At 49.5% G+C, this 25637-nt stretch overlaps 1 protein-coding gene across 2 annotated transcripts in view; it reads left to right on the top strand.

Annotated features, from left to right (window-relative positions):
• LOC144106405 (uncharacterized) overlaps positions 1-25637 on the top strand; it is a 667694-nt gene that overhangs the window by 84878 nt on the left and 557179 nt on the right. For both annotated transcript variants that reach the window (XM_077639210.1, XM_077639209.1), the window contains exon 2: positions 6057-6163. In XM_077639210.1, the coding sequence (XP_077495336.1) occupies positions 6057-6163 (107 nt within the window). The remainder of the gene's footprint in view (positions 1-6056; positions 6164-25637) is intronic.

Raw genomic sequence — 25637 nt, 5'->3', positions numbered from 1 at the left:
GCTTTATGTCCATTTCAGCTATCCTGTCGTGGCTTATGACTATGATGGCTTTGTTGACTAGCATTGCCGTCATTCCTTTTTCCTGGGTTTCGTAGCACGTGTATCCTCCTAGGGTTGGGGTGATGCCCGTTTCCGGAAGCACTATAATGTCGGGTGGCGTTTGCTGTGTGTGAATGTACTGTTGAAGCAGGTCTTGCTTCCTCCTATAGCCTCTGCAGTTCCATTGCCAAATTTCTAGGTTTTCCTGTTTGCTTAAGGTTTTGTTGACCATGTTTAAACTTCCGTGTTGGTTGTTGTCGCGTTGGCGCGGGCTGCCAGCGCGGGACGGAGATACGCCTTCTCTATAATATTCTCAATGAATTTTTGCTTACGGATTGAGCTCCGTATCTCTATAAATTGTAGTTGCATCTGTTGCATCATCTGCTGCATTTCAGCTTTGAAGTTGTTGAAATCCTCATTGCCTACTTGCGACGAGAGTGGCGGTTGTATTTGCTCGGGTTGCGGCTGCCGAGGGCTGTTTGGTCTCTGTTCCCTATCTGCCTTCGTGAGCTCGGCTACCTGGCGTTCTAGCTCGCTCTCTCTGACACGGGCGAGCTCTAGTTCCCGTCTTAGGGCTGTGGTAACTTTGTTCGCGTCCTCCTGCGGCTTCGGTGCGTGATTGTTGTTTGTATTTGTGTTCTGTTTAGCTTCCCCACCCGAGTGCGGAGCAAACCAAGGATTTCCTGCTCCCCAGCTCACCTTGATTCTGGTGTTCCCTGCGGGTTTATTCTGCTTTTGCTGCTGTTGCTGCTGGCCAACCAGGGGCACCAGGGGCGGGAGGGACCGTGAACGGCTCCTCGACCGGCTCCGTGACGCCCGGGATCTCGAACGGCTCCGCGAAGTCTCCCCCTCAGAGCTGAACCACCGCGGATTCATTCCGCGGTCGTCCCGACTGCGTCCTCTTCTGTCGTGGCTGCCGCCGTGGTTGTTGCGCAGTTCTCTAGTCTTCTTCAGTTTGTCCTTGCACTCCTTGGCTCCGGTGACGTGGCTGCCGCCGCAGATCAAGCATTTGGGTGTGCATTGGTGGCCCTCCGCCGGATGTTGCGTGCTGCATTGCTTGCACGCCTTGGCTTCCGGATTCGGGCACACGTCTGACCGACGGCCTTGTTGACAGCGGATGTAGCATACCTGCCGCGTGGGGCGACACGGGTAGCACCACATCTCGCCTCCGTAATAGATGACTTGCTTCGAGACTATGGGACCGTCGAAGGTGATGACGGCCGACTTGGATTGTCCTAGAATTCGAGCGCCGTGGAGTTTAACTCTTGAGTGCGCACTCGTAGGTTGGCTTTCAATTCTTCCGGCGATGTCCCGGGGTCCACTCCGTGTATTACACCGCGGCGAGTGTCTTCCGGGGCTGCCACGTAAGCATTTACTTCGTATGAGCTTTCCCCCAAAGTGAGACTGGAAATGCGTCTCACGTGTTGGGCGGCCACCTCGCTTGCCGTGCTCACTGTTATGATGTTGGAACCGGTGCGAAGCCTGATGAGCAGATCTTCTCCTTTACATTGGTGGTTGCATGCTACCGCTATGGCGTGGGCTACTTGATGAGTCTGGAGGGACTTGACTGCAAGTTCCTTCAGTCGCATAATGATCTTGAAATCGTCTTTGGGGAGTGGTGGCAGCCTCGGCCTAGGCCGCTGCGGCGCTCCCTTCCCGTCACTGTTCGAAGTAGCGTCAGCTGTCGCACCAGCTGCCGACGGAGCATTGGCCGGGGTTTTTCCGCCGAGGTCACCTTGAGCGGTCGGTGGAAAATTCCCGGGAGTGTTCCGTTCGTTCTTCCGTTGGCGTTTCTTTTGGCGTTTGGACAAGGCCAATTCCCAATTTGCTTCGTCTTGACTTGGGGCGTCTTGTGGCTGTTCTCGCATGGCGGCATCGTCGATTTCCCCGTCTGCCGAGTTCTCGGTGTCGCCGGCGTCGAGGTAGTCCTCGTCCATTTTATGGGCTTCCAATTAATTCTGGGCTGGTCTGCTCGTTGTCGGTTCAAAACTAGGGTAATTCGTGGAGCGCGGACCCGTACCGGGCTGCATCGTCGCCTCGGGGCGAGCCAGGGTGCCCGCGAGCGGCCGTAGTCGAGCTAAGCCTCGTTAAGCCTAGCGCCCGCTCGGCCACCTGGAAACTTCCAACTACGTTAAAAAACCCAAAATTGGTCCCACCGTCTTGAATTCGGTGTCCCAGTGGTCCAGCTTGTGTTTCCTCTAAGCTGCTGCCAAAATCTGGGGGTCTTGTGGGTTGAGAAGGTCCGGGGAAGTAAAAATCTGCGTAGCCCATGCGACGCACGTTCGCACTGCACCGCACCTCAAGGCCAACTGTCTGTACTGGGAAAGATTTCTTCCACTGTAGGCAGAGGATAGGTACCTCCTTGTCTTCTTCACAAGCGGGTGACCGCCGGAACGTTTTAGGGCAGTTCCGCGTATTATTTGCAGTAGGCCAGAATATTGGAAGGGCGTGTGGTTCACAATACCTGAGCGGCAATGATGCCTGGAATGGCGAAGGCTAGTTGGGTCATCTAATCTAATGGCGCCGTAATGGTGGCCGAGAGTTTGCGTTTCAAGAGTTTCAATGCTATAGAGTTGACTTGATCATCTAGCGCGCTCAACGTCGCCTCCAGCGCAGTTTTGTCCACAGATGCACGGGGACCTGAGCTGCTAAAAATGTGTTGTTACTCTCCACAGCCTTCACTGGTTGGCGAAGATTGAATCGTGGCCCACGTCATAGAGTCTGGGTCATAGCCACATGTCGCAACTTGCCGGGCAGCCTTGGTGGCATGGGACGGAAGTCCTGACACGCCGGGCACTTGCGTCGCCGATTGGCTTAGCCTCATAGCAGGCGTGGTCGTCCGGTAAATTAAGTTGCCCGGAAGGATGGTTTGACGGGTCCCCCTTAAAGATGAAGGTTTCCGTGGAATCCAGGTGATTATCTGCACTTGATGGCGGTGGTTTCGTAGGAGTCACACGAAAAATTCGCCACTCCAGCCCAAAAAGATGGAGCCGATGGAGCCGCTGCGAGACACGTCCGGTCGCCAGGTGGCGCTCGTCCCCATGTGCTCGCTTCGCCTAGTAGCGTCGCTCCAGCGCTGCGCATTGGCACTCCGACGCCTTCGCTCGAACGTTCTTGCCATAGGAGACTGACAGCCTGATCTTTTTGGGTGTGCGCGCGTATTCTTTCATGATTAGCGTCTGTTCTCTTTTTTGTGTGTCTTATATATTGTGCCCTTGTTACTGCTGTCATGTGAACCCTCGCAGTCCTTCGGTCGACCTTTTAAACAGGCACACGGAGAACCTACGAACCACCCAACCATACGGACCACCCACCAGCTTACCAAGCAACAATCGGTTACATGGAGACAGTTGCATACGAATTCCTGCCCATTATTGCCTCTGGTAAAAATCTGTGCTGCTGTAAGCATTTTAAATTCCCAATATGCGTGAACTACTGCTTGCAAAACAAGACAGCATGGTCATGCACCAAACTGAGGATTTCCCACAAACATACTCCTCAATAGAGGGAGGCCGCGCTGAGCAGCCTGGAACTTCAACACTAACCCAGGCTGATATGTTGGGAGAGCATAGAGCAAGAGCTGCTGGGACCCTGGATTGAGTACCACGCCCTTCAGGCGACAACCAATTATTTTCGCCAAGAATATTTTCACTCACTTTATCAATCAAAAATACTGCAATCATGACTTCCCCGCGCCGACAGACAAAGGAGGTGTACACGGCTCTCAGACAGCGACGACACGAAAAATCTTCCACGCTTGCGGCATAGTATCCTTGGCCCATAAGGACGGTAAAAAATTCGCTGGAGGCATTTAGATATCTCTTAACTGCGGGAAGGCGAAAGCCAGTGGGCAGTGCGCAGTTTGCTCAGAGACCAGTTGGCAGGTTGTGATCACGTCACAAATTACGTGACCTAAGTGACCTATAGCAGGATACAACATAAAAAAAACAGCTGTTGCTAACACTGGGCCATGGTCCGCAGCGCCCTGTATTACTCCGCTAGACAATCACAACAGTAAATGAAATAGGCTTTTTAATGTTTTACTTTATTGAACAATCCAGCTGTCAAAAATCTAGAGCTTGTAATTTTTTTCTCGTGAATATAGTTTCTTGTTTGGGTAATGAGAAATGTTTTAACTACAGACTAGTTATTTGCCGTGGAAGAATTCTGTGCTGCGGTTCTGAATTTGGGCGGAGCTTCACTGCAGACTTAAGGTGTATCCGACTATAGACGTAACGGACGGACACCGCGAGGTCACGTCACTTAGGTGACCTAGATGTAACAGACGGACAAGATTACGTGACCTAGGATGTAACGGACGAACACCGCGAGGTCACGCGACCGGACGGACGGTCCCCACGAGTATGAGTCATCGAAGGCTTTCGCCTTAATATCACTAGCAGCAAAGCTGCACCGTTTGGCCCAGGGGTTTTCAGGCACACTGTCGATGTATAATGGCATCAGGAGCGGCAGCAGATCGCATGATGCATGAAAGAAAGCGGCTACTTTTTGCTGCGCATATGTGGCTGATTTTACAATTTCCTTGGAGACTACCTAAGCGCTCGACGAAAAACAAGCTGGAACAACTAGTCAGAAATCACTTTTAAGCACCCATTGCTATTACAAGCGCTTGTAAAAGATTATCCTGTTATCCTGCATGGCTGTTCACCTGAAGTTCGTATTCATTAGGAATTTTAGAGCTCATGTTTCAGTGATCAATGTGCTGCGGGCGTCAGGCGAGTGCTTCGTGACTCGACGAAAAATAAGCTGGAACAACAAGTCAGAAATCACTTTTAAGCACCCATTGCTATTACAAGCGCTTGGAAAAGATTATCCTGTTATCCTGCATGGCTGTTCACCTGAAGTTCGTATTCATTAGGAATTTTAGAACTCATGTTTCAGTGATCAATGTGCCGCGGGCGTCAGGCGAGTGCTTCGTGACTAGTTTCTGCACACGTCTATGCAGAATAGAGTGCGCTTTTAAAGCTTCAAGTTATGATTCTAAGGGCCCATTTTGACGATAACACCTTTCCATTCTTCTTCCAAAAGGTTTCAGCCGCTCATGCTCTCTACCTATGCTAATAAATTTGCTATGTACCGGGACTTCCTTGGTAAAAGCTCATGTTGTCTTTTAGCAGCGAGGTTGAAACCAGCCATTGTCTGCACCAACTTGTGAGATATAATAAAAGAAAAGGCTTTCAAAAATTTGGCAACATTGACGGCTCGCTGTCCTCCCAGAAAGGCGATGAGAGAGTGCTTAACGAATGTGGGATAGTGGTAACTTATACTAGCCTCAATGTCTGTTACCCACACCACATCATACGGAAGATCCGATCCACGGAGAGTCCATTCTATCCAATTCTAATATCAATAGCCGCGCAGGGATATCAACAGCCGCGCAGTGAACAGGGAGATTGGAGGTCCAGCATTAGGCGCACACACGTTACATTTTGCAGCATCTCACTTAACAATCATTTCAGGGCCGTCGCAGTGAACACTACTCAAACTAATGATGTGAGCATTGAAGTCGCGAGATATTAGAAACTTTGAGCACACAATTAACGAAAACAGATACGACAGAATCAATCGAGGTCCAGCTGAAGGCCTGCAGGTGAATGCTGGCAGGAGTAACGCAAATCTAAATGGAGAACAATTTACATGCCAGACAATCTGAACGTGTAAAGCTCCATGAGAAATAAATTACGAGTGGCATGGATCTGCTCAAGCCAGACCGATACGGTGACTTGAAGTTCAAAAAGTTTCAAATATAAGAAACAATGCGTAGCGAAGTGTAGTTAACAGCACAGTTGTAACTGAAAGAAAAACTAAATAATATCCGGAATTCCGTCAAAAAATTCAACAAGGCGTCGTGCAAAATAAGAAGCAGTAGCTGGAAAGCATATTTGAAAACCTACATGTCATCTCGGAGAGCATTCATGCGCACGAATAAGACTGGCAACGATCAGTTGGTGTGCTGACCAATACTGGTTAATGAGTGTGAACATTCTTTCCTGCAGGGAGACGGCATAAAAACCAACGCCTATACATTCAACTTACCCTCGGCGATCGGTGTGGGCAATCCAACGGCTGCCGTCGCCACTGTTCTAGTAGGCAAGAACCTCGAGTGAGTTGCCAGCTTCCTTTATTGAAAATACCATTCTTGGTTCATCCGTTGCTTTCGGGATAAGCTCGAGATGGGTGCCGGATCATATATCCGAAGCGGCGCCCTCGCGCTCCAACAGTTGAATTTAGAGGTTACGAAAGGGAAAGAAAATTTGTAAAATATTTGCGCATTTTTCTAAGCACAGTTTTAGGTCGCAGTATGAGAAGTTTTGAAGAGTGTTTTCTGATATCCCCGCAGAAATTCAGAGGTAAGGTTTACAGCTGTTTGCCTGTCTATCAAATACACTCAAAGCCACAAGACGAATATACTCAAGGCTACATGATATGCGGTCGTAAGGATATTAGGCAGACAGGCAGATTTGTAAACGCCAGGTTAATGGAATATAACTACATTGTTAATGACAGCAAATCGGGCCCACATAAGCCTCTACAGCCGTCAATGCGAGACCAAATCTTGGCAACGGGGACGTCCAAAGCCATGTGTGACCTTGCTTGAGCACATTCAAATTATCAAATGCCACAAAGACAAGCAGCTTAAGAAAATTATTGAGGCTATGAATATTTACCGTACAGGCAACAAATGTATGGGCGTGGCATCACTGGCAGCATCAGGAAAACAGCTCGCGTTTTTAGATCGATGGCAACCAGCAAAGAGCTCAGTTGTATCAGTTTGTGTGAGTTGACCTGATTGCTCCGTTTCATGTTGTCGGTTCCTATATTTATATGTGGCAGCGGCAAGCAATGAACAAGTGATAGCGCTCATGTCGTCTTGTGTTGCTTCTTTGTGCCGTCTTTTTAAGGCTGTAGAATTCATCACGCATTTTCGTTTTTTTAGTGTTAGAGGTTTCTACCAGTACTCGTGTAGTCATCTCCATAGGTGGGAAATTCCTTCATTTTTACTTTTCTTCTCTCACATTCACTTTTGAGGCAGTGGCCCTTCCTCACCCTCGCCGTCATTTTCAAACATTAACCGGGACTCCCTCAGCCTCACCCTCACTTCGAAAAACTTGCTGGCCCTCCCCTCCCTCGCCCTCAAATCATTCGCTGACACTCATCCTCATTAACAGCTGTTTTAAAACTCGAGTTATTATTGTAGTCGGCAAATTCTCGCGATATTATTAAGCAATAAACCTACAAGAGAAGCACTCAAGGCACTGTTAGACGAGACTTTAGATACTTATATTGTTGTGTATGTGTGTGTGTGTGTGCGTGCGTGCGTGTGCGTGCGTGCGTGCGTGCGTGTGCGTGTGTGTGTGTGTGTGTGTGTGTGTGTGTGTGTGTGTGTGTGTGTGTGTGTGTGTGTGTGTGTGTGTGTGTGTGTGTGTGTGTGTGTGTGTGTGTGTGTGTGTGTGGGTGTGTGTGTGTGTGTTTGAGCTAATACGCGACACAAAATATCACTCAGCCTTTACTTTTGGCACAAACTGCATGCTAGATTTGCCTTGCGCTTATAACATTTCATTGTTAACTATATGCACTGCTGAAATGAGTCACTGTAATTGTCGTGGTAAACGCTGCTGCACTGTTTTCTGAATATTCTTCGGGTATATTAGTTTTCGTACACAGACAAAACTACACGCTAAGTCCTAATCAGAGTATGGACTGAGTACAAGAAAATATTATAGGTCACCTAATTACTATTACCCGATGACATTGCGATTGCAACGGGTCTTCTGAATTTTACTGTTTCGAATCTCCCGCCATTCTGTGCGGTTTGCTGCATGCCCGTCTTATTGTACTTCCAAGCGCACGGATAGAAGATGATGAAGATCACGTTCTCAAACTACAGCTCGAGAGACTGGCTTTCTGAGGTCTTCTAAGGAGAGACCGGGTCCTGAGGTCTTTGCAATAATGCCGCGAATATTTAGTGTGTTCGTTTTTAAAATCGGCCGCCACATCACTTTATCGCCTTGTTTGCTACGCAAGACGCGACTAGATTTATCCCGATTGATCGCAGCCAAGCAGAGCTGATTCTACGTTGTTCCGGAATGTTCTAGTAACCTTGCGCTCTTTATCTCGAAAGTTCGCTATCAGCTTTAAATTGAGCACGGCCGACAGCGGCCGGCATTCTGTTCGACGACCGCCGAGCACGCTTGTCGCTTCGCCGCCGCCGAGTGATTCAGACCATTTTGGGTGCAAAGTCAGCCCCATAAACAGTTCTTTTAGAAGACCCTTTCGTCCGTCTTCATGGCTGCTTCGACTGCCGTCACCACTACGTGACATCTGGTGGAGGTGCTGTGTCCCCTTCCATGTTCCGGACTCCCCCTTCAAGTCGTGAAGCCAGCCCTGAGCGCTTCGCACCCGAGGACGAGCCAGCAGCTCAGCGAGCCAGCCGATGTCTCCAGGGAGAGGAGCCTGAGTTCGGTAAACTGCCGGACCGCACAAGACAGCTAAAAGACGCGGCTACGAGCACCGCAACCTCGCCGAAGATGTCGACACCGATCATACTGCAGCAGCCGCGGGTGCCGCCAACTTTCAATGGATCCCTAGGCGAAGACCCTGAAGAATGGTTGTATCAATTTGAGCGCGTGGCGTCATTCAACAAGTAGGATGATGCGGCAAAAATTGGACACGTGTTCTTCTCATTGGATGGCTCCGCACGCACGTGGTACGAAAACTACGAGTCGTCCCTTACGACATGGGAGCTATTGAAGAGAGAACTATTGAAGGTATTCACCAGTATCGTGAGGAAAGAAAGAGCCGAATGACTCTCCGAGTCCTGGATCCAGCTTCCGAATGAGCCCGTCCGCGGTTACGTCGTGGAGATGAAGCGTCTATTTCGCCGCGCCGACCCCGGGATGACCGAAGAAAAGAAAGTTCAGTTTTTAATGCGCGGCGTAAAAGAACAACTCTTTTCAAGCCTCGTCCGCCAGCCGCCAAAAACAGTCGAGGAATTCATGCAAGAAGCCTGCACGATTGAGAAGACCCTCGACGTCCGAGCTCGGCAGTACAATCGTCCTTCCTCTGCCTGTGCAATCCGTTCGGACACGCCGGCCACCACCAGCGACAGCTTGCGGGAAGTTATCCGCGAAATCGTCCGAGAGGAGCTACGCCGATTACTGCCATCCTCCCCACAGCCACAAGCAGCGACTCTGATGGACGTGGTACGGGAAGAAGAGCAACAGGCACTTCGCACCTCGACGGCCACAGAACCCCAGGCCATGACCTACGCCGCTGCAGTAAGGACTGCCTAGCCCCAACGATAACCCTCACGTCCTCCCCGAGATGAGCCACTTGTTCCACAACGCCGCCTCCCAGCCCCCGCCCGCCCAGCCTATGACCGACGCTAGAGCCCCAGGAATTGCGACGCCTGGAGGACTTCCGACAACCGGCCGTTGTGCTTCCATTGCGGAGAGGCCGATCATATTCTTCGTCACTGCCCGTACCGACGTATCGGTCTTCGAGGATTTGCCATTAACGCCCCACGACCACACTTCGGGCAACGTCCGCAGGAAATCGACGAGTAACTGCGTCGAGAAGAGTACACGCCGAACCGCTTTTCGCGCTCACCTTCGCCGTCAACCTCGCTCTTTTCGTCGCCACGTCGCAGCTACGCAGCCGCGGTTCCAGGAAGGTCTCCCAGCCCCCTTAGGGGAAACTGAAGGCAGCAACCCCTGGAGGTGAGGTTGCTCAAGAGCGAAACGCCGAAGATCCTCCACCGACCACGCCCCATGACGACGCTGCACCCGCGACGCCGCATGAAGAACCGGCACTCGCTGCACCGACGCCGCACATAATGAGAACCCCGACCACGACGCAGGCTGCCTTGAAAACGACGCCGCCACCCAGAAGAGCTTCGACCACACGCCCCACCCGCGACTCGCATACGCGACGAAGCCGTGACCCGACGCCAAGAGCGACGTGCAATGCAAGAGCCAGGACCTCTGACTTAGAAGTGACTATCGACGGCCGGAAAGTTACCGCTCTAGTCGACACAGGAGCCGATACAGGAGGTGATGAATGGAACATTCGCTGCGCAGCTGAAAAATGTCACACGGCTTGGGACGACCCACAAATTCGCACCGCAGGGGGCCACCTCATTACGCCATCAGGACGATGCACAGCTCGAGTGACTGTCAAAGGACATACCTATCCTGCGACCATTGCTGTGCTACCGCAATGCTCCCGCGAAGTCATCTTGGGTATGGATTTCCTTAATGAGCATCAGGCGATCATCAACCTGTGACCCAAGCTGATCACGCTTTCGACGGACAAAGCCATCGCTTCGATGAAAACTCGGGAAAATCTCGTTGCCCTGAGTGTCCTGGAGGCAGAAGTGAGCGTCCCACCCCGATCAAGCGTTATCGTGAGCGTAGGCGCCACGAAAGCCATTAACGCTGAAGCCATCATCGAGGGCAACATGCAGTTGCTCCTAGGCCGAGGAATCAGCATCGCAAGAGGCATCGCACATTTTCGCAATGGCCAGGCCGAAGTACTGCTGACCAACTTCAGCGAAGAATACCGGCACATTAACAGAGGAACGACGATCGCTTTCTTCGACGAAATATCTGACGTACGTGACTCCTTCGCCCTCTCCGATCCCTCCACAGAAGTTTCGCCTGACCAAGGGAACTGGCCCACTTTCGACATCAACCCAGCCCTGCACCGGAACAGACAAGACCAGATCCGCAATCTGCTTCAAAGCTACAGTGAGTGTTTTTCGACATCGCCGAATGTGCGACAGACGCCAATTGCCAAGCATCGCATTATAACGGATCAACACGTCCGACCTCTCCGTCAAAGCCCCTACCGTGTGTCACCGCGAGAACGACAAGCCATCTGGGACCAAGTCGAAGAAATGCTTCGCGACGACGTCATCCAGCCTTCAAACAGCCAATGGGCGGCACCGGTTGTTCTAGTGAGAAAGAAAGACGGCTCACTTCGATTCGGCGTGGATTACCGCCACTTGAACAACATAACAAAGAAGGACGTCTATCCCCTCCCCCGCATCGACGACACATTGGACCGCCTCTGCAACGCCAAATATTTCTCATCGATTGGACCTAAAGAGCGGCTATTGGCAAATTGAGGTCGACGAAAGAGATCGCGAAAAGACAGCATTCATCACTCCGGATGGGCTGTTTGAGTTCAAGGTGATGCCATTTGGTCTATTCCGCACCAGCGACGTTTCAGCGAGCAATGGATACAGTGCTGGCAAGCCTGAAGTGGAAAATTTGTCTGGTTTATTTAGATGACGTCGTTGTCTTCGCCTCGAACTTTGAAGTGCACCTCAAAAGACTTCGAACAGTACTAGACGCAATGAAGTCGTCTGGCCTAACCTTGAAAGCAGAGAAATGCCACTTTGCCTACGAAGAGCTGCTGTTTCTAGGCCACATCGTTAGCAAGGAAGGAGTGCGCCCAGACCCACAGAAAACAGCTGCTATTGAACAGTTTCCACCGCCGGCCGATAAGAAAGCAGTGCGCTGATTTCTCGGACTGTGCGCATATTACCGACGATTTGTGAAAAACGTTTTGCGCATCGCCGAGCCCCTGACCCAACTGACGAAGGCAGACGTGCCGTTTAAATGGGAAGCGCCGCAAGCAGAAGCCTTCAAGGAACTTCAGCGTCGTTTACAGTCCCCACCGATCCTTGCGCATTTTGATGAAAACGCCGATACTGAAGTTCATACCGACGCAAGCAGCGTGGGACTAGGCGCCGTCCTTGTTCAAAAAAGCGACAGGCTAGAGAAAGTCATCGCATACGCTATCCGTTCCCTTTCCAAGGCCGAGACTGACTATTCCACAATTGAGAAGGATTGCCTTGCCATCATCTGGGCTACGTCAAAATTCCGCCCCTACCTCTACGGACGGCCGTTCAAGGTGGTCGCTCGAGCTCTGCTGGCTTGCCACTTTGAAGGACCCCTCTGGCCGACTCGCTCGATGGAGTCTGCGTCTCCAGGAGTTTGACGTCACCGTCGTTTACCAGTCCGGACGCAAGCACTCTGTTGCATCTGGGTTGCAAGCCCCAAGGGTAGCGTTGGCCTGGCGGCCTGGGGCAAAGCTGGAAACATCCGAAGGTCCCGGCAAAGGATGAGTCGACTGGCAACAGAACAACTTGTTTATTCTGGCATCTCAAAAGAGCAGCCGGTCAGGGCGACCACGTTACTCAAAGGAGGGAATCGAAGTCTCTCGTTGGCGTCCGGGGCAGCTCTCTTTATATACCCTCGGAGTCGAGGGCAAGAAGGAGCGGCTTGGGATGAGTCGCACAAGACGGCGACGCATGAACATGTTCAGGCGTGACGGGCGCGTCCGCCAGGCCGGCGCCGGTCAGACCTCCTCGCCTCCCAGTTGGGGAGCTCCTCTCCCCGGCTGCCGCGCTTTGACAAGCGTGGGCAAAACATGCACACACACACACACGCACGCACGACGACACGTGGCACTGAAACCTGCCTGGACGCGCTTGGCGGGAGGCGTTGCGGCCGCGATGAACGAAGCCGCGGCGTCCGTTGCATCCGCGCCGGCTATACCGCGCGTCGAAGGCGAGACGTAACAGACCGCCCCGCCGGGAGAAGGAGATCCCGATGGTCAGGGGACTGCATCCGCTGTCCAGAGGGATGTCGCTCGATGATGCTCGTAATCGAAACCGATCGTCCCTCGACGTTGCTTGAGCGCAGCGCACAGAGAAGGCCTCGTTCTCGGGATCAGGATCACATAGGACACTGCAAAGTCACTTCGGGAGAGTTGCCATTTTTGTGCTCGTTCCCAGCAAGCGTTAGAACTACGCCGAAACGCAACCGCTCAGTCAGCAAGCACGAGACAACCCTCACTAAGCTCTGCCAGGCTCTTTCCCCTTTTATACTACTGCCTAGTTCCTTACAGTAGTCAAGCAGCACTCAGAACGCGTCCACAAATTGGAAAATTGCACTAGAAAGCACATAATCACTTTGAAACACTAAACAAAAGCAATATGTTAAAAATCCTGCCTCAGGAAGAAAACATCAGTAACCAACAACTTTGAGGCGGATTCCCACGTTAGGGGATTCGACTTAAGCCATCGGCGTTACCGTTGAGACTCCCCTTTTTGTAACGCACCTCAAAGGAATATTGTTGCAAAGCGAGGCTCCAGCGCAGGAGGCGGCCATTTTTGGGAGATATGGTCTGCAGCCATTGGAGAGGGCAGTGATCCGTCCCAATGATAAACCTCGAGCCGGCTAGGTAGCATGACAATTTCTGAACGGCCCACACGAGACACGCACACTCTTTCTCAGTGGCACTGTACGCCTGCTCACGACAGGTCAGCTTACGACTAGCATACAGGACGGGGTGTTCCACTTCTCCATTGTCCCTTTGGCACAGTACAACGCCAATGCCTCGCTCACTAGCATCGCACTGAACAACGAACCCTTTGGTATAGTCTGGCGATCGTAGCACAGGCTGGCTTGTTAGGGCGCTCTTTAGGGCGCTAAAAGCTCTCTCCTTTGTCTCGCTCCAGACGACTGTTTGGGGCTCTGTTTTTCTTAGAGCATCCGTCAGGGGAGCCGCGATATCGGAGTACCTGGGGATGTACCTCTGATAGTAGCCGGCGACACCCAAGAACGACCGAATATCGGTCTTCGTGCGCGGTTGCGGGAAGTCTCGCACAGCGGCCACCTTTATTTCAGAGGGGCGGCGACGACCCTGTCCAATCACGTGACCGAGGTAGACAACCTCGGCCTGTGCTAATTGGCACTTGGGAGCCTTGACTGTCAAGCCCGCTTCGCGCAGGCGGGTTAGCACTGCCCGCAAGTGTGCCATATGCTCAGACCAGGATGCGGAGAATATCGCTACGTCGTCTAAATACGGTAAAGCGAATTCTTCCTGTCCTCGCAACACTTTGTCCATGAGGGTTGAAAAGCAGTATGGCGCGTTCCTCAAACCAAAACTCAAAACTTTAGGACGGAATGTTCCCATTGGAGAAATGAACGCCGCATACCTACTAGCCTCTTCTGTAAGTGGAACCTGCCAATAACCCCTGACAAGATCTAGGGTGGAAATAAACTGAGCGCTGCTAACTTTCTCAAGGCGCTCCTCGATGTTAGGGATCGGATAAATTTGATCCTTAGTAATGGAATTAAGCCTGCGGTAGTCGACGCAAGGACGAGGTTCCTTGCCCGGTACCTCAACTAAAATCAAAGGGGAGGTATAATCACTCTCACCCGCCTCAATAACACCGAGATGTAGCATTTTCTTTACTCAGCCTCCATAATATCGCGCTGACGGGGTGACACCCGGTACGCCTTGGATCGTACTGGCTCTGGGGAGGTAAGTTCTATATTATGAGTAAGGACAGAAGTCCTACCAGGCCTCTCAGAGAACTGACCTTGAAACTCTTGTAAGAGTTGGTGTAGTTCGGTTTTCTGCTCAGGCGACAGCGGTGCTTTACTGAGTAAGTCACTAATGACCTGATCAGTGTCTTCCCTGTTCGTCACTGAGCCTAGTCCCGGAAGCTCGACCGGAAGCTCTTCTAACTTTCCCTTGTCGGGCATTTCCTCTCCAGTACCTGGTGCCTTCAACGCTACAGGCTCAATTTTATCCAGTTCTGACGTGCTCGGAATATCAGCTTGCTGCGCCTCCGACCCTTTCTCATTGTTCGACAACGTCGGCCCCGCAACTACCGCCTTTGCAGCGAGCTCCCGAACTCTCGGTCTGGTTAAGGCCTGAACGCTAGCCTCACCAAACAAAAGCCCCTTCTCGCGCAGGAGGTGATCGGACCTGTTCGAAAATAGGTACGGGTACTGGGGGGGCAGCATAGATGACACTACGGCCTCCGTCTCAAGTGCTCCGAAAGGTCCTTCAATAAGCACTTTTGCTACGGGCAGACACACGCTATGAGCTTCCACTGCTTGCTTGATCCATGCGCACTCGCCAGTGAACATATCGGGTTCTACGTAAGAGGTGTGAACTACATCCATTGTAGCTGCGGAATCACGAAGCACTCGGCACTCTTTCCCGTTCACGAGGAAGTCTCGCATGTAAGGCTCGAGAAGCTTCATGTTCTCGTCAGTGCTACATAATGACAAACACACGACTTCTCTTTTTGTTTCTGGACACTGCGCCGAAAAGTGACCCGGCTTCTGGCACGTATAACACACGCGCGCTTGCCTCCTCTCGAACCGCTTTCTGCGTTCGGCTTCGGCTGCCGCCGTCTCCTTACGTTCGGTCGGACTGCTTTCACTCGCATCCGCACTACGCGTGTCCCCCCTTGCTCTCATGGGTGTGAACTTCGGCCTCTCAGACTTGGAGCCAAATTCACCCTTTTGACCGTCCTTAGCTCCGCGAGCCCGACGCGTCACAAACTCCTCGGCTAGCTCGGCGGCTTTAGCCACTGTACTAACGTCTGGCCTATCCAAGACCCAGTACCGCACGTTCTCAGGTAACCGACTATAAAACTGTTCCAGCCCGAAACACTGCAGAATTTTCTCGTGGTCACCAAACGCTTTCTCTTCTTTGAGCCACTCCTGCATGTTTGACATAAGCCTGTAGGCAAACTCTGTATATGACTCATTTCTGCCTTTTTCATTTTCCCGAAACTTCCGACGGAACGCCTCCGCTGACAGCCTGTACTTTTTTAGCAGACTTGATTTCACTTGGTCGAAATCCTCTGCCTCCTCTCTCTTCAAGCGAGCGACTACGTCGGCCGCCTCGGCGGGTAACAAAGTGAGCAAGCGCTGTGGCCACGTTTCCCGAGAGAACCCCTGCTTCTCGCACGTTCGCTCAAAGTTAACCAGGAACAAACCAATGTCCTCTCCAAGCTTAAACGGCCGCATCAGGTCAGTCATTTTGAACGATACCCGTTCTCCTGCACCGTGTGCCTGACTTCCATTACGAGCGCGTTCCATCTCTACCTCGAGACGCTTCATTTCCAAAGCGCGCTCTTTCTCTTTATCTTTTTGATCATTACGTTCGCGCTCGTCTTTCTCTTTTTGCTCTTTACGCTCGCGCTCCTCTTTTTGCTCCCTCTCCTCAATGGTCTCAAGGCATTCCGACAGCTCGTCATCCTCAGCCTCCAACTCAAGAATAGCCCTTAGCAGTTCTGGTTTTCTGAGTTTGTCTGAGACATCCAGACCCAACTCTTTTGCAAGCTCCAGCAATTTCGGTTTGCGCAACGACTTCAAATCCATGGCTGCTCCAAATGCTGCTTTCTCTACTGCCTACTATTGTCTTGCCGCAAACTAACCCGACAGCAACGACAACCACAATTACCAGCTCTGTTTCTGACACTAACAAAAGCCTGGCAAAACTCAGAAGAAGAAAGTCCCGCACTCACCAAACCTCGCAGCCACGAATTCAGCGCAGTCGTTCCGCTGCAGGCAACCAGTCATCACACAGGGCTCGTTGCACTGCTCCCGGATGGTCGTTGTGCTGCTCAGCATACAGTTGACCGCATATCTTCGCTGCTGGCCTCCGTTGTCGGGATCTCACCGCTGGCAACCAGTTGTTGCATCTGGGTTGCAAGCCCCAAGGGTAGCGTTGGCCTGGCTGCCTGGGGCAAAGCTGGAAACATCCGAAGGTCCCGGCAAAGGATGAGTCGACTGGCAACAGAACAACTTGTTTATTCTGGCATCTCAAAAGAGCAGCCGGTCAGGGCGACCACGTTACTCGAAGGAGGGAATCGAAGTCTCTCGTTGGCGTCCGGGGCAGCTCTCTTTATATACCCTCGGAGTCGAGGGCAAGAAGGAGCGGCTTGGGATGAGTCGCACAAGACGGCGACGCATGAACATGTTCAGGCGTGACGGGCGCGTCCGCCAGGCCGGCGCCGGTCAGACCTCCTCGCCTCCCAGTTGGGGAGCTCCTCTCCCCGGCTGCCGCGCTTTGACAAGCGTGGGCAAAACATGCACACACACACACACGCACGCACGACGACACGTGGCACTGAAACCTGCCTGGACGCGCTTGGCGGGAGGCGTTGCGGCCGCGATGAACGAAGCCGCGGCGTCCGTTGCATCCGCGCCGGCTATACCGCGCGTCGAAGGCGAGACGTAACAACCCTGACGCCGATTGCCTCTCACAAGCCCCTGTAGATGCACCGCCGCTGGACGATGATGAGGACGCCTTCCTGTGACCCATCAGCCCCAGCTCTTTTGCTCAGCAGCAACGCTCGGACCCCGACCTAAAAGGCCTCATCGAGTACCTGGAAGGCAAGGTTTCTTTACCCCCCGCTTCATTCAAGCGAGGACTGTCTTCCTTCTGTGTGCAGAATGAGGTCCTTGTGAAGAAGAACTTCACAGCGAACAAAACAGCCTACCTCCTTGTTGTACCTACTTGTCTCCGCGAAGAAGTCCTACAGGCTTCACACGACGAGCCGACAGCTGGACATCTCGGGTTTACTCGCACCATCCGCCGCATTCAAGATAAATATTACTGGTCCCGACTGTGTGCCGATGTCGCACACTGTGTGAAAACCTGCCGATATTGTCAGCGACGAAAGACTCCTACCACACGACCAGCAGGATTTCTGAGCCCCATTGAACCTCCTTCAAGGCCCTTTCAGCAGATTGGCATGGACTTGCGAGGCCCTTTTCCAACGTCAACATCTGGAAATAAGTGGATCATCATAGCGACCGACTGCCTGACGCGCTACGCCGAGGCGAAAGCCCTACCGAACGGAACAGCAGCAGAAGTCGCCAAATTATTCGTGGAGTGCATTCTTCTTCGACACGGCGCCCCCGATGTGCTCATCAAGGACAGAGGAACAGCATTCACGGCGGAACTAACGCAAGCCATCCTGCGCTACAGCGAAACCAGCCACCGGAGGACATCTGCATACCATACGCAGACCAACGGACTGACCGAGCGCCTGAAGAAAACCATCACCGATATGCTCGCTATGTATGTCGATGCCGAAAACAAAACCTGGGATGTCATCCTGCCTTACGTCGTCGTCGCCTACAACACCGAAGTGCAGGAGACCACCCAGATGACGCCTTTTAGGCTCGTCCATGGCAGGGAGGCCACGAGCACGCTAGACGCCATGCTGCCCAACGTTAGAGAAGAAGAGAACGTCGACGTTGCCGCCTGCCTTCAACGCGCAGAAGCTCGAAGGCTTGCCCGATTACGGATCAAAGATCAGCAGCGGTCCGACGCCAGACGCTACAACCTACGAAGACGCAATGTGGAATACAAGCCAGGAGACCAAGTCTGGCTGTGGACGCCCATTCGCCGCCGTCGATTGAGTGAAAAGCTTTTGCGCCGCTATTTCGGCCCGTACAAGGTTCTTCGTCGGCTGGGTGAACTGGATTATGAAGTCAGTCCTGACGCAATGACTGCATCCCAGCGACGTCGCGTACGACCAGAAGTTGTCCATGTAATCCGTTTTAAGCCGTATTATGCGCGCTAAAGGCCGCTGCATTTCCATGCTCTATTTTCGCAAGATCCGTTTTTTTTCCTTACTAGTCGCATTATTTGTTTTAATGCATCTGGTCGATGCTTCTTTGAGAGGGGAGTAATGCCGCGAATATTTACAGTGTGTTCGTTTTTCAAATCTGCCCCCACATCACTTTATCGCCTTGTTTGCTACGCAAGACGCGACTAGATTTATCTCGATTGATCGCAGCCAGGCAGAGCTGATTCTACGTTGTTCCGGAATGTTCTAGTAACTTTGCGCTCTTTTTCTCGAAAGTTCGCTATCAGCTTTAAATTGAGCACGGCCGACAGCGGCCGGCATTCTGTTCGACGACCGCCGAGCACGCTTGTCGCGTCGCCGCCGCCGAGTGATTCAGTCCATTTTGGGTGCAAGTCAGCCCAATAAACAGTTCTTTTAGAAGACCCTTTCGTCCGTCTTCATCGCTGCTTCGACTGCCGTCACCACTATGTGACAATATGATTGTTCTTCTGAGGAAGTGTATTAAACAACGTGTGTTTAAAATGGAGTAGCACTCCCTCTTGGTGATGTTCTCATGCTTACCTCTCGTCTTGTGCTCTGTTGCTCTGTCTTTTTACGCTGTCTGTCGTGGCGTTTCCTAAAACATTTGAAAATAAATTAGCGAATGAAAATTGAATATAAGATCAATGTATTAAATGCCACGCTTAAAAACAAAGTTGTGGTAATGGTGTAGTGGTCTGCAGAAGCGGCCAGCAGAACTGATTTGTTCGTGCCGCCAGGGGTGCCAAATTCCGCTCCCTCAGTTATGAAGTTTTTATTTATTTATTTACAATCTTCCTCCGGTAGGGGAAGTTCCGAAGGGAAAATTTGGTCTCGTATCTCTGGGCAAGATGCCAGCCTTCGACTTACCGTTTCAAGGAGTGGCTATTGACAATGTGGGGCCGAACTCTCCAGTATCCGCCAGATTCAATAGATATGTGCTAACTCTAGTTCACGTGGCCACTCGTTATCCTAAAGCTATTCCACTGAAGACTATTGACAGTATACAAGTGGCGGAGGGTCTTGTGGAGATGTTTTCGCGTTATGGGTTCCCTAGGAAAATTTTGGGCAACCGGGCTCGAACTTCACGTCGGAACTAATGACGGAGGCTAACCGCCTTCTGTCACTGAGGCAGTTACTAACAACGCCTTACCATTCCATGTGTAATGGGCTTGTATAGTGAATCAACGGCATCCTTCAAAATATGATCAGAAAATGTTTCATGAGAGGCCTACTGGTTAGGATAAATATCTCCGAGCTCTTTTGTTCGCTTACCGCGCAGTACCGCAAATGTGTCTCGGTTTCTCACCCTTCGAGATGTTCTATGGGAGAACCGTTAGAGGCCCACTAACAATACTCAAGCAGCTGTGGGCTAATAAAGAGATGGCACCTGATCTCAAGACAACATACACGTACGTTCTTGAGTGGCGGGACAGGTTGAATGAAACAGGCAGGCTTGCATATCAAGGCCTGGAAATTGCACGCGAACGCTCTAAGGGCTACTATTACACGAAAACCACTCACATAAATATGAATCCGGGCGACAGGGTTGTCATCCTGCTACTCACAGATACAACCTTTGTCCTTAAAGTTTCGAGACTGAGTTCATTAAAAAATGCCTTAACATATAAATAATTTGTGCAGCACCCCTTCGATATAGTCTCCCTTGCAGTTTATACACAGCTTCCAGCGCTTCTTGAGGTCTGGGAAACAGTTGGAAAACGCTTCTTTTGGCAGAGCTGTCAGCTCCTTTGTCGTGGAGTCTTGAATGGCCTCCACGCTCCCCATCCAGTGACCTTTTAGGGCTTTCTTGACACGAGGAAACACGAAAAAAACCTCATGGGGAGAGGTCAGGCGATTATAGCGGATGGGGCAGTACAGTAATATTATGTTTGGCAAGAAATTTTGTCGTGCTGAGAGCAGTGTGAGGCCTTGAGTTATCGTGGAGAAGACACCATTGTCCAGATGCCCATTAGACAGGGCGCCGGCATTGCAATGCATCATGCATGCGTTGGAACACGCAGATATAAAACTCCTGATTCACCGTCTGCCCTTCTGGGACAAACTCGTGGTGTATGACACCTCTGGCATCGAAAAAAATCTATCACCATCGTCTTTGTTTTGGTGTTCTGTCGCCGCACCTTTCTCGACGCCGGAGAGCTTGTGGACCGCCATTCGGCGCTCGGCCACTTTGTTTGAGGATCGTATTGAAAACACCGTGTTTCGTCTTTAGAAATGATGCTGTCGACGAATGCGGCATTGTTCTCTGTCTCGGAGAGCTAATAAGAACTCACTAATGCCCGCGTGTCCTTCTGGTCCTATGAGCAAGTCTAGAATTCATATTTCCTTTCTCCAAGTTCCCACTCAAAGATTGGTTGCATATTTTCTTACTAATCCCGAGAGTACCTTATAGCGTGCGGACTGCTATGGTGTGGTCCTGCTGTGTGATTTCTCTGAGCCGAGCCACGTTGTCTTCATTCCATGATGTTGAAGGGCGCCCCTGACTTGTGTCGTCTTCCACCGACGTTCTCCTCTGAACGAACCTGTTGTGCCACTCGATAATTTGCGACCACGATAATGTCTCGTTGCCAAAAGCGTCACGAAGGAGCTCATACGTCTGTATCTCTTGCCAGTCTTTACGCAGAGTTTGTGTTTACACGCTGTTCGAGGTGGACGGCCATCTCTCCCCATTCACTCAAAGTAGAATGCGCTGACGACTAGTGACAACGTATTTTATACATGTAGTGCCATCTAGAGGCTGCCGAAGCAATGAAAATAAACAACTGAGGTTAGTTTGAAAAAATGGCGCTACACATACGCACCAACGTTTCTTTTCGGCAATTTTTCTAGAGAAGAAAATAAATCAGTGTCGAAACTTTACAGACAAAGGTTGTATGTTGCGTATGCAATGGAAAGTCCCTTACCTTGCGACGCAGAGGAAAAATGACAGATTTTGAAGTATTGACAAATACCACCACGAATGTTTTCCATTCAAATATGTTGAAAAAGTACGAAGAGTTCCCGTACGGCACGCCCTCAAGGTAGCAGGCTCGGTAGAGGCAGAAGAGACAGTTGATGTTGCCGAAGTGCCCAAGTGCAGTGGTAAGAAAAGTGTAGGATGCGATAAGGTGCTAATAAACCCCAATTTGAATGAAGACAGAAGATCATAGATAAAGGCACTACTCCTAATCAAGGGGTACGTATTTTATGATGTGCCCGGCAAAACGGATGTCATGTGTTGCAAGATAGATCTCTCTACAGATAGACCAATTAGTGTGAAACGATACCCACTACCTTTATAACTTCAAGAATAAATTGAAAATTAGGTGTGAGATATGTTGGAGCTTGGTGTGATTGATAGGTCGTGATCAGCATACAATGCGCCTCTCGTGGTTGTCAAAAAAGCCCAATGGTACTAATCGATTTTGTGTAGATTTTCTTCGGCCATATGACATCACAGTACCCGCCGAACCTATACCAAGAGCCGACGTGGTGTTTGCTAAGGTGGCTCAAGAAAAGTTTGATTCTAAATTTTATTTAGTTAAAGGATATTGGCAAATATCGATGGAAGGTTCGTTGAAAGAGAAGACTGCCTTTTCTTGCTCGGCGGGTTTACTTCAGTTTAAATTCATGCTTTTCGGCTTGAAGGCATCCGCAAGTGCACGAAGCTGATGAGGAAGGTTTTGGATGGCATCCAAAATGTGGAGCACTTTATTGATGACATCCTGGATGCAACAAATATATGGGAGGAGCATGTAATTACGCTGGAAAAACTGTTTGACAGAGTTCATTTATTCATTTATTTATTTCCTCAAAGGTATCAATCGAGACATTGCATGAGGGGGTGGGTGGTTATGGCAAACAAAGGAAATAAATGATGATAAAATGTTTTCAATGAGCCGCTTGAATGCTTGCGGGTTGATGATAGCGGCAACTTCGGTGGGCAGGTCATTTCAGTCTCGTGCTGTACATAGTGAAAATGATTGCTGAAAGGTCACGGTATGGGCTTTTGGGAGATACACTGTATTTTGATGGAAAAAGCGGGCGATGCGATCGGCTGTTTTTATGTAAGGGTTATCAAAAGGCAAGTAATGTAAAAATTTATGAAAAAGGTTAAGACGAGCTATTCTATGGCGCTCAGCTAGGGGGGGGGGGCAGTTTTACGTGCTCTTTTAGAGCGGAGATGCTTGCATTGTAGGAATAATTAGACAGAATGAAGCGTGTCGCGCGATTCTGAACCGACTCGAGGGCATTAGTAAGATTATTGTAGTGCGGGTAAAAAATAGTATTAGCATACTCCAGCTTCGGTCGCACAAAAATTTGAAACGCAGGCTGTTTAATAGAATGTTGAGCGAGGGAAAGGTTACGACGTAAAAAGCCTGACGAACGATTTGCAGAGTTTATCTTGTGGTTAACATGGCAAGTCCAAGTTAGGTCGCGGGAGATATGCACACCAAGATATTTGAAAGTTTAAGTTGTTGCAATCAGCATGTTATTTTTAGTATAGATTGGCTCAACGTAATTAGAACGACGGTGAATAGACATTAATACGGTTTTAGAAGTATTTAGCGACATCAGCCAAGATTTACACAAGTCGTGTATGTGAGTAAGGTCAGTTTGTAATGCTATATGGTCTGCAGAGTTACTAATTGCTCGGTAAATGACATAATCATCGCCGAAGAGTCGGATATTAGAAGAAATATTACAAGGTAGGTCATTATTATATATTAAGAATAGGAGCGCCCAATTACGGTACCTTGCGGTACGCCTGACAACACCGGTGTTACAGACGAGGTTTGTGAGTTGGCATATACGAATTGCTGGCGGTTAGTTAAAAACCTTCGAATCCAGTTTAGAACTCATGGATTAAGATTAAGACGTGATAACTTTAACAGGAGACGATCATGGGGGACCTTATTGAAAGCTTTTTCGAAGTCTAAAAATAATGCGTCAATCGGGATGTTGCTATCTAGGTTTAAAGTTACTCGGTGATTATCGGCTCCCTTTCTTAAGACCGAGATGATCTTGCCCACCTGCCAGTCATGTGGAAGTTAACCGGTGTTGATTGATTCCTGGAATATAAGTTATAAGGAAAGGCTACACGTATGTTTAGTATCTTTCAGCACTTTCGCGTTTATACCGTCCACACCAGTGGATGACGAGTTTTTAAGTGATTCAATTATTTTGACAATGCCGATGGGATGAAATGTAACGTTCTGCATGAGAGGATGCGTAAAATATGGCGGATCAGGAAAACTGCCAAGTGGTTCATTAGTAAAAACCGAACTAAATGCTGCATTTAGACAATCTGCAACCTCTGCGTTAGGAAACAGATTTTCAGAACTATTATTAAGTGTGATCTCATTACGTTTATGAGGGCTGATAGTTTTCCAAAACCGCTGTGGGTTTGTCTGTAGCATGAATGGTAGAGTAGCGGAAAAATACTTCTTGTTAGTTTGCGCGGTAAGTCTGTCATAATTTTTCGCGGCGGCGTAATACTTATGCCATGTTCAAGGAGTGTAGGTTGCATTGGCCGACCGAAACAGACGTTTTTTTCTCGTTATTTAGTCACTTTAGGGTTACATTAAACCAAGGTGACGTTATTCTTTCAGTTCTGCTAATGGTGGGAATGTACACACGTATAAGTCGATGCATCTCTGTTTTGAAACGTAACCAGTTAGACTCGAGAGAATTTTGTGGAAAGTTAGCTGAGAACGTGTCGAACTATTCTGAAAATTTGCGATTCATGCTGACGTAGTCTCCTTTATCATAAAGATTTAGTGTTTTTCGAGTTTTTGTTTCTTTAGTTCGTTGCAATGAAAACAAGTATAAATCGTCAGATGGTCGCTGAAATCGCGTAACAAGGTGATAGGAGTAATGTTATCAAGATGCGTAGTTAATAGGACATCTAAATTGTTAGACGAGTGATCAGTAACGATTGTGGGATCAGTGACAAGCTGCGTTAAGCCAAATGTTATACATGTGTTTTATTTTATTTTTTATTTTTATTTATTTAGCAAATACTGCCGGCCTGTGTTACAGGCCTTAGGCAGGAGTGGGGTACAAACATATTGATAAAAATGACAAGTACATTGCAAAATAAGCAGATAGCGAACAGAGCAAAAACCAGTATATACAACAAAAAATCGATTACAAAGACATAGAACATATGATGACATCGATCCTGGCAGCAAACGAAGGCATCGGACTTGGCCCAAAACAAGGATACATAAGAGGCCTATATATCCTTCAGAGCTTGTAAAAATAAATTCACCGATTCGCAATGGACAACATCAGCAGGTAAATCATTCTACTTAATGATAGTATGGGGAAAGAATGAATACTTAAATACATTAGTTTTGCATGAAAACGCGGCAACTTTCTTAGTATGGTAAGAGCGTGTAGGGTGTCGAGATGTGTGCTCAACTAAAATTCCTTCCTCTATTGTTAGTTTATTGTGATAATACAAGTAGAATAACTTTAATTTTTCTCGATGACGACGCATGGCCAGGTGTTCAAGTCCTGCGGTTTGCAGTAGGGCTGTTGGGGAAATATTCCAAATGTAACAATTAAAGATAAATCTAGCAGCTTTGCGTTGGACATTTTCTATTTTAAGTTTGTTACTTTCGGTCCAGGGATCCCACACTGCCGCAGCATATTCCAACATTGGCCGAAGGAATGTTTTGTAAGCTAAAAGCTTTATTTCTTGTGTGGATTGTGCCAGCGTTCTTCTCAAGTAGTGCAGTTGTCTTAGAGCTTTTTTTTCTATATACGATATGTGCTCGTTCCATCGAAGGTCTGAGGCTATCTGAATTCCTAAGTATTTAAAAGCGTTGACAACTAAGAGGGGCTCATTGGCTAAGCGGTATGTAAAACTAAAATGATTCTTTTTGCGTGTCACAGTCATCGCTACTGTCTTGTTGGAATTCAGTCATTTGCCACGTGGAGCACCATTTTTCTCCTGCAGACAGTGAATCGCTTAAAAGAAGTTGATCTTCAGGGCTATAAATTTCTTGATAAAGTATGCAATCGTCTGCGAAAAGCCGTATTTTAATATGTATGTTGTGAACTATGTCATTAATAAATACTAGAAAGAAAAGGGGACCCAAGACTGAGCCCTGCGGAATACCGGATTCTA

Source organism: Amblyomma americanum, chromosome 10 (assembly GCF_052857255.1).
Source record: "Amblyomma americanum isolate KBUSLIRL-KWMA chromosome 10, ASM5285725v1, whole genome shotgun sequence".
Taxonomy (NCBI): domain Eukaryota; kingdom Metazoa; phylum Arthropoda; class Arachnida; order Ixodida; family Ixodidae; genus Amblyomma; species Amblyomma americanum.
Note: the sequence above shows the minus strand (reverse complement) of the source record. Positions and strands in the feature narration are given on the sequence as shown.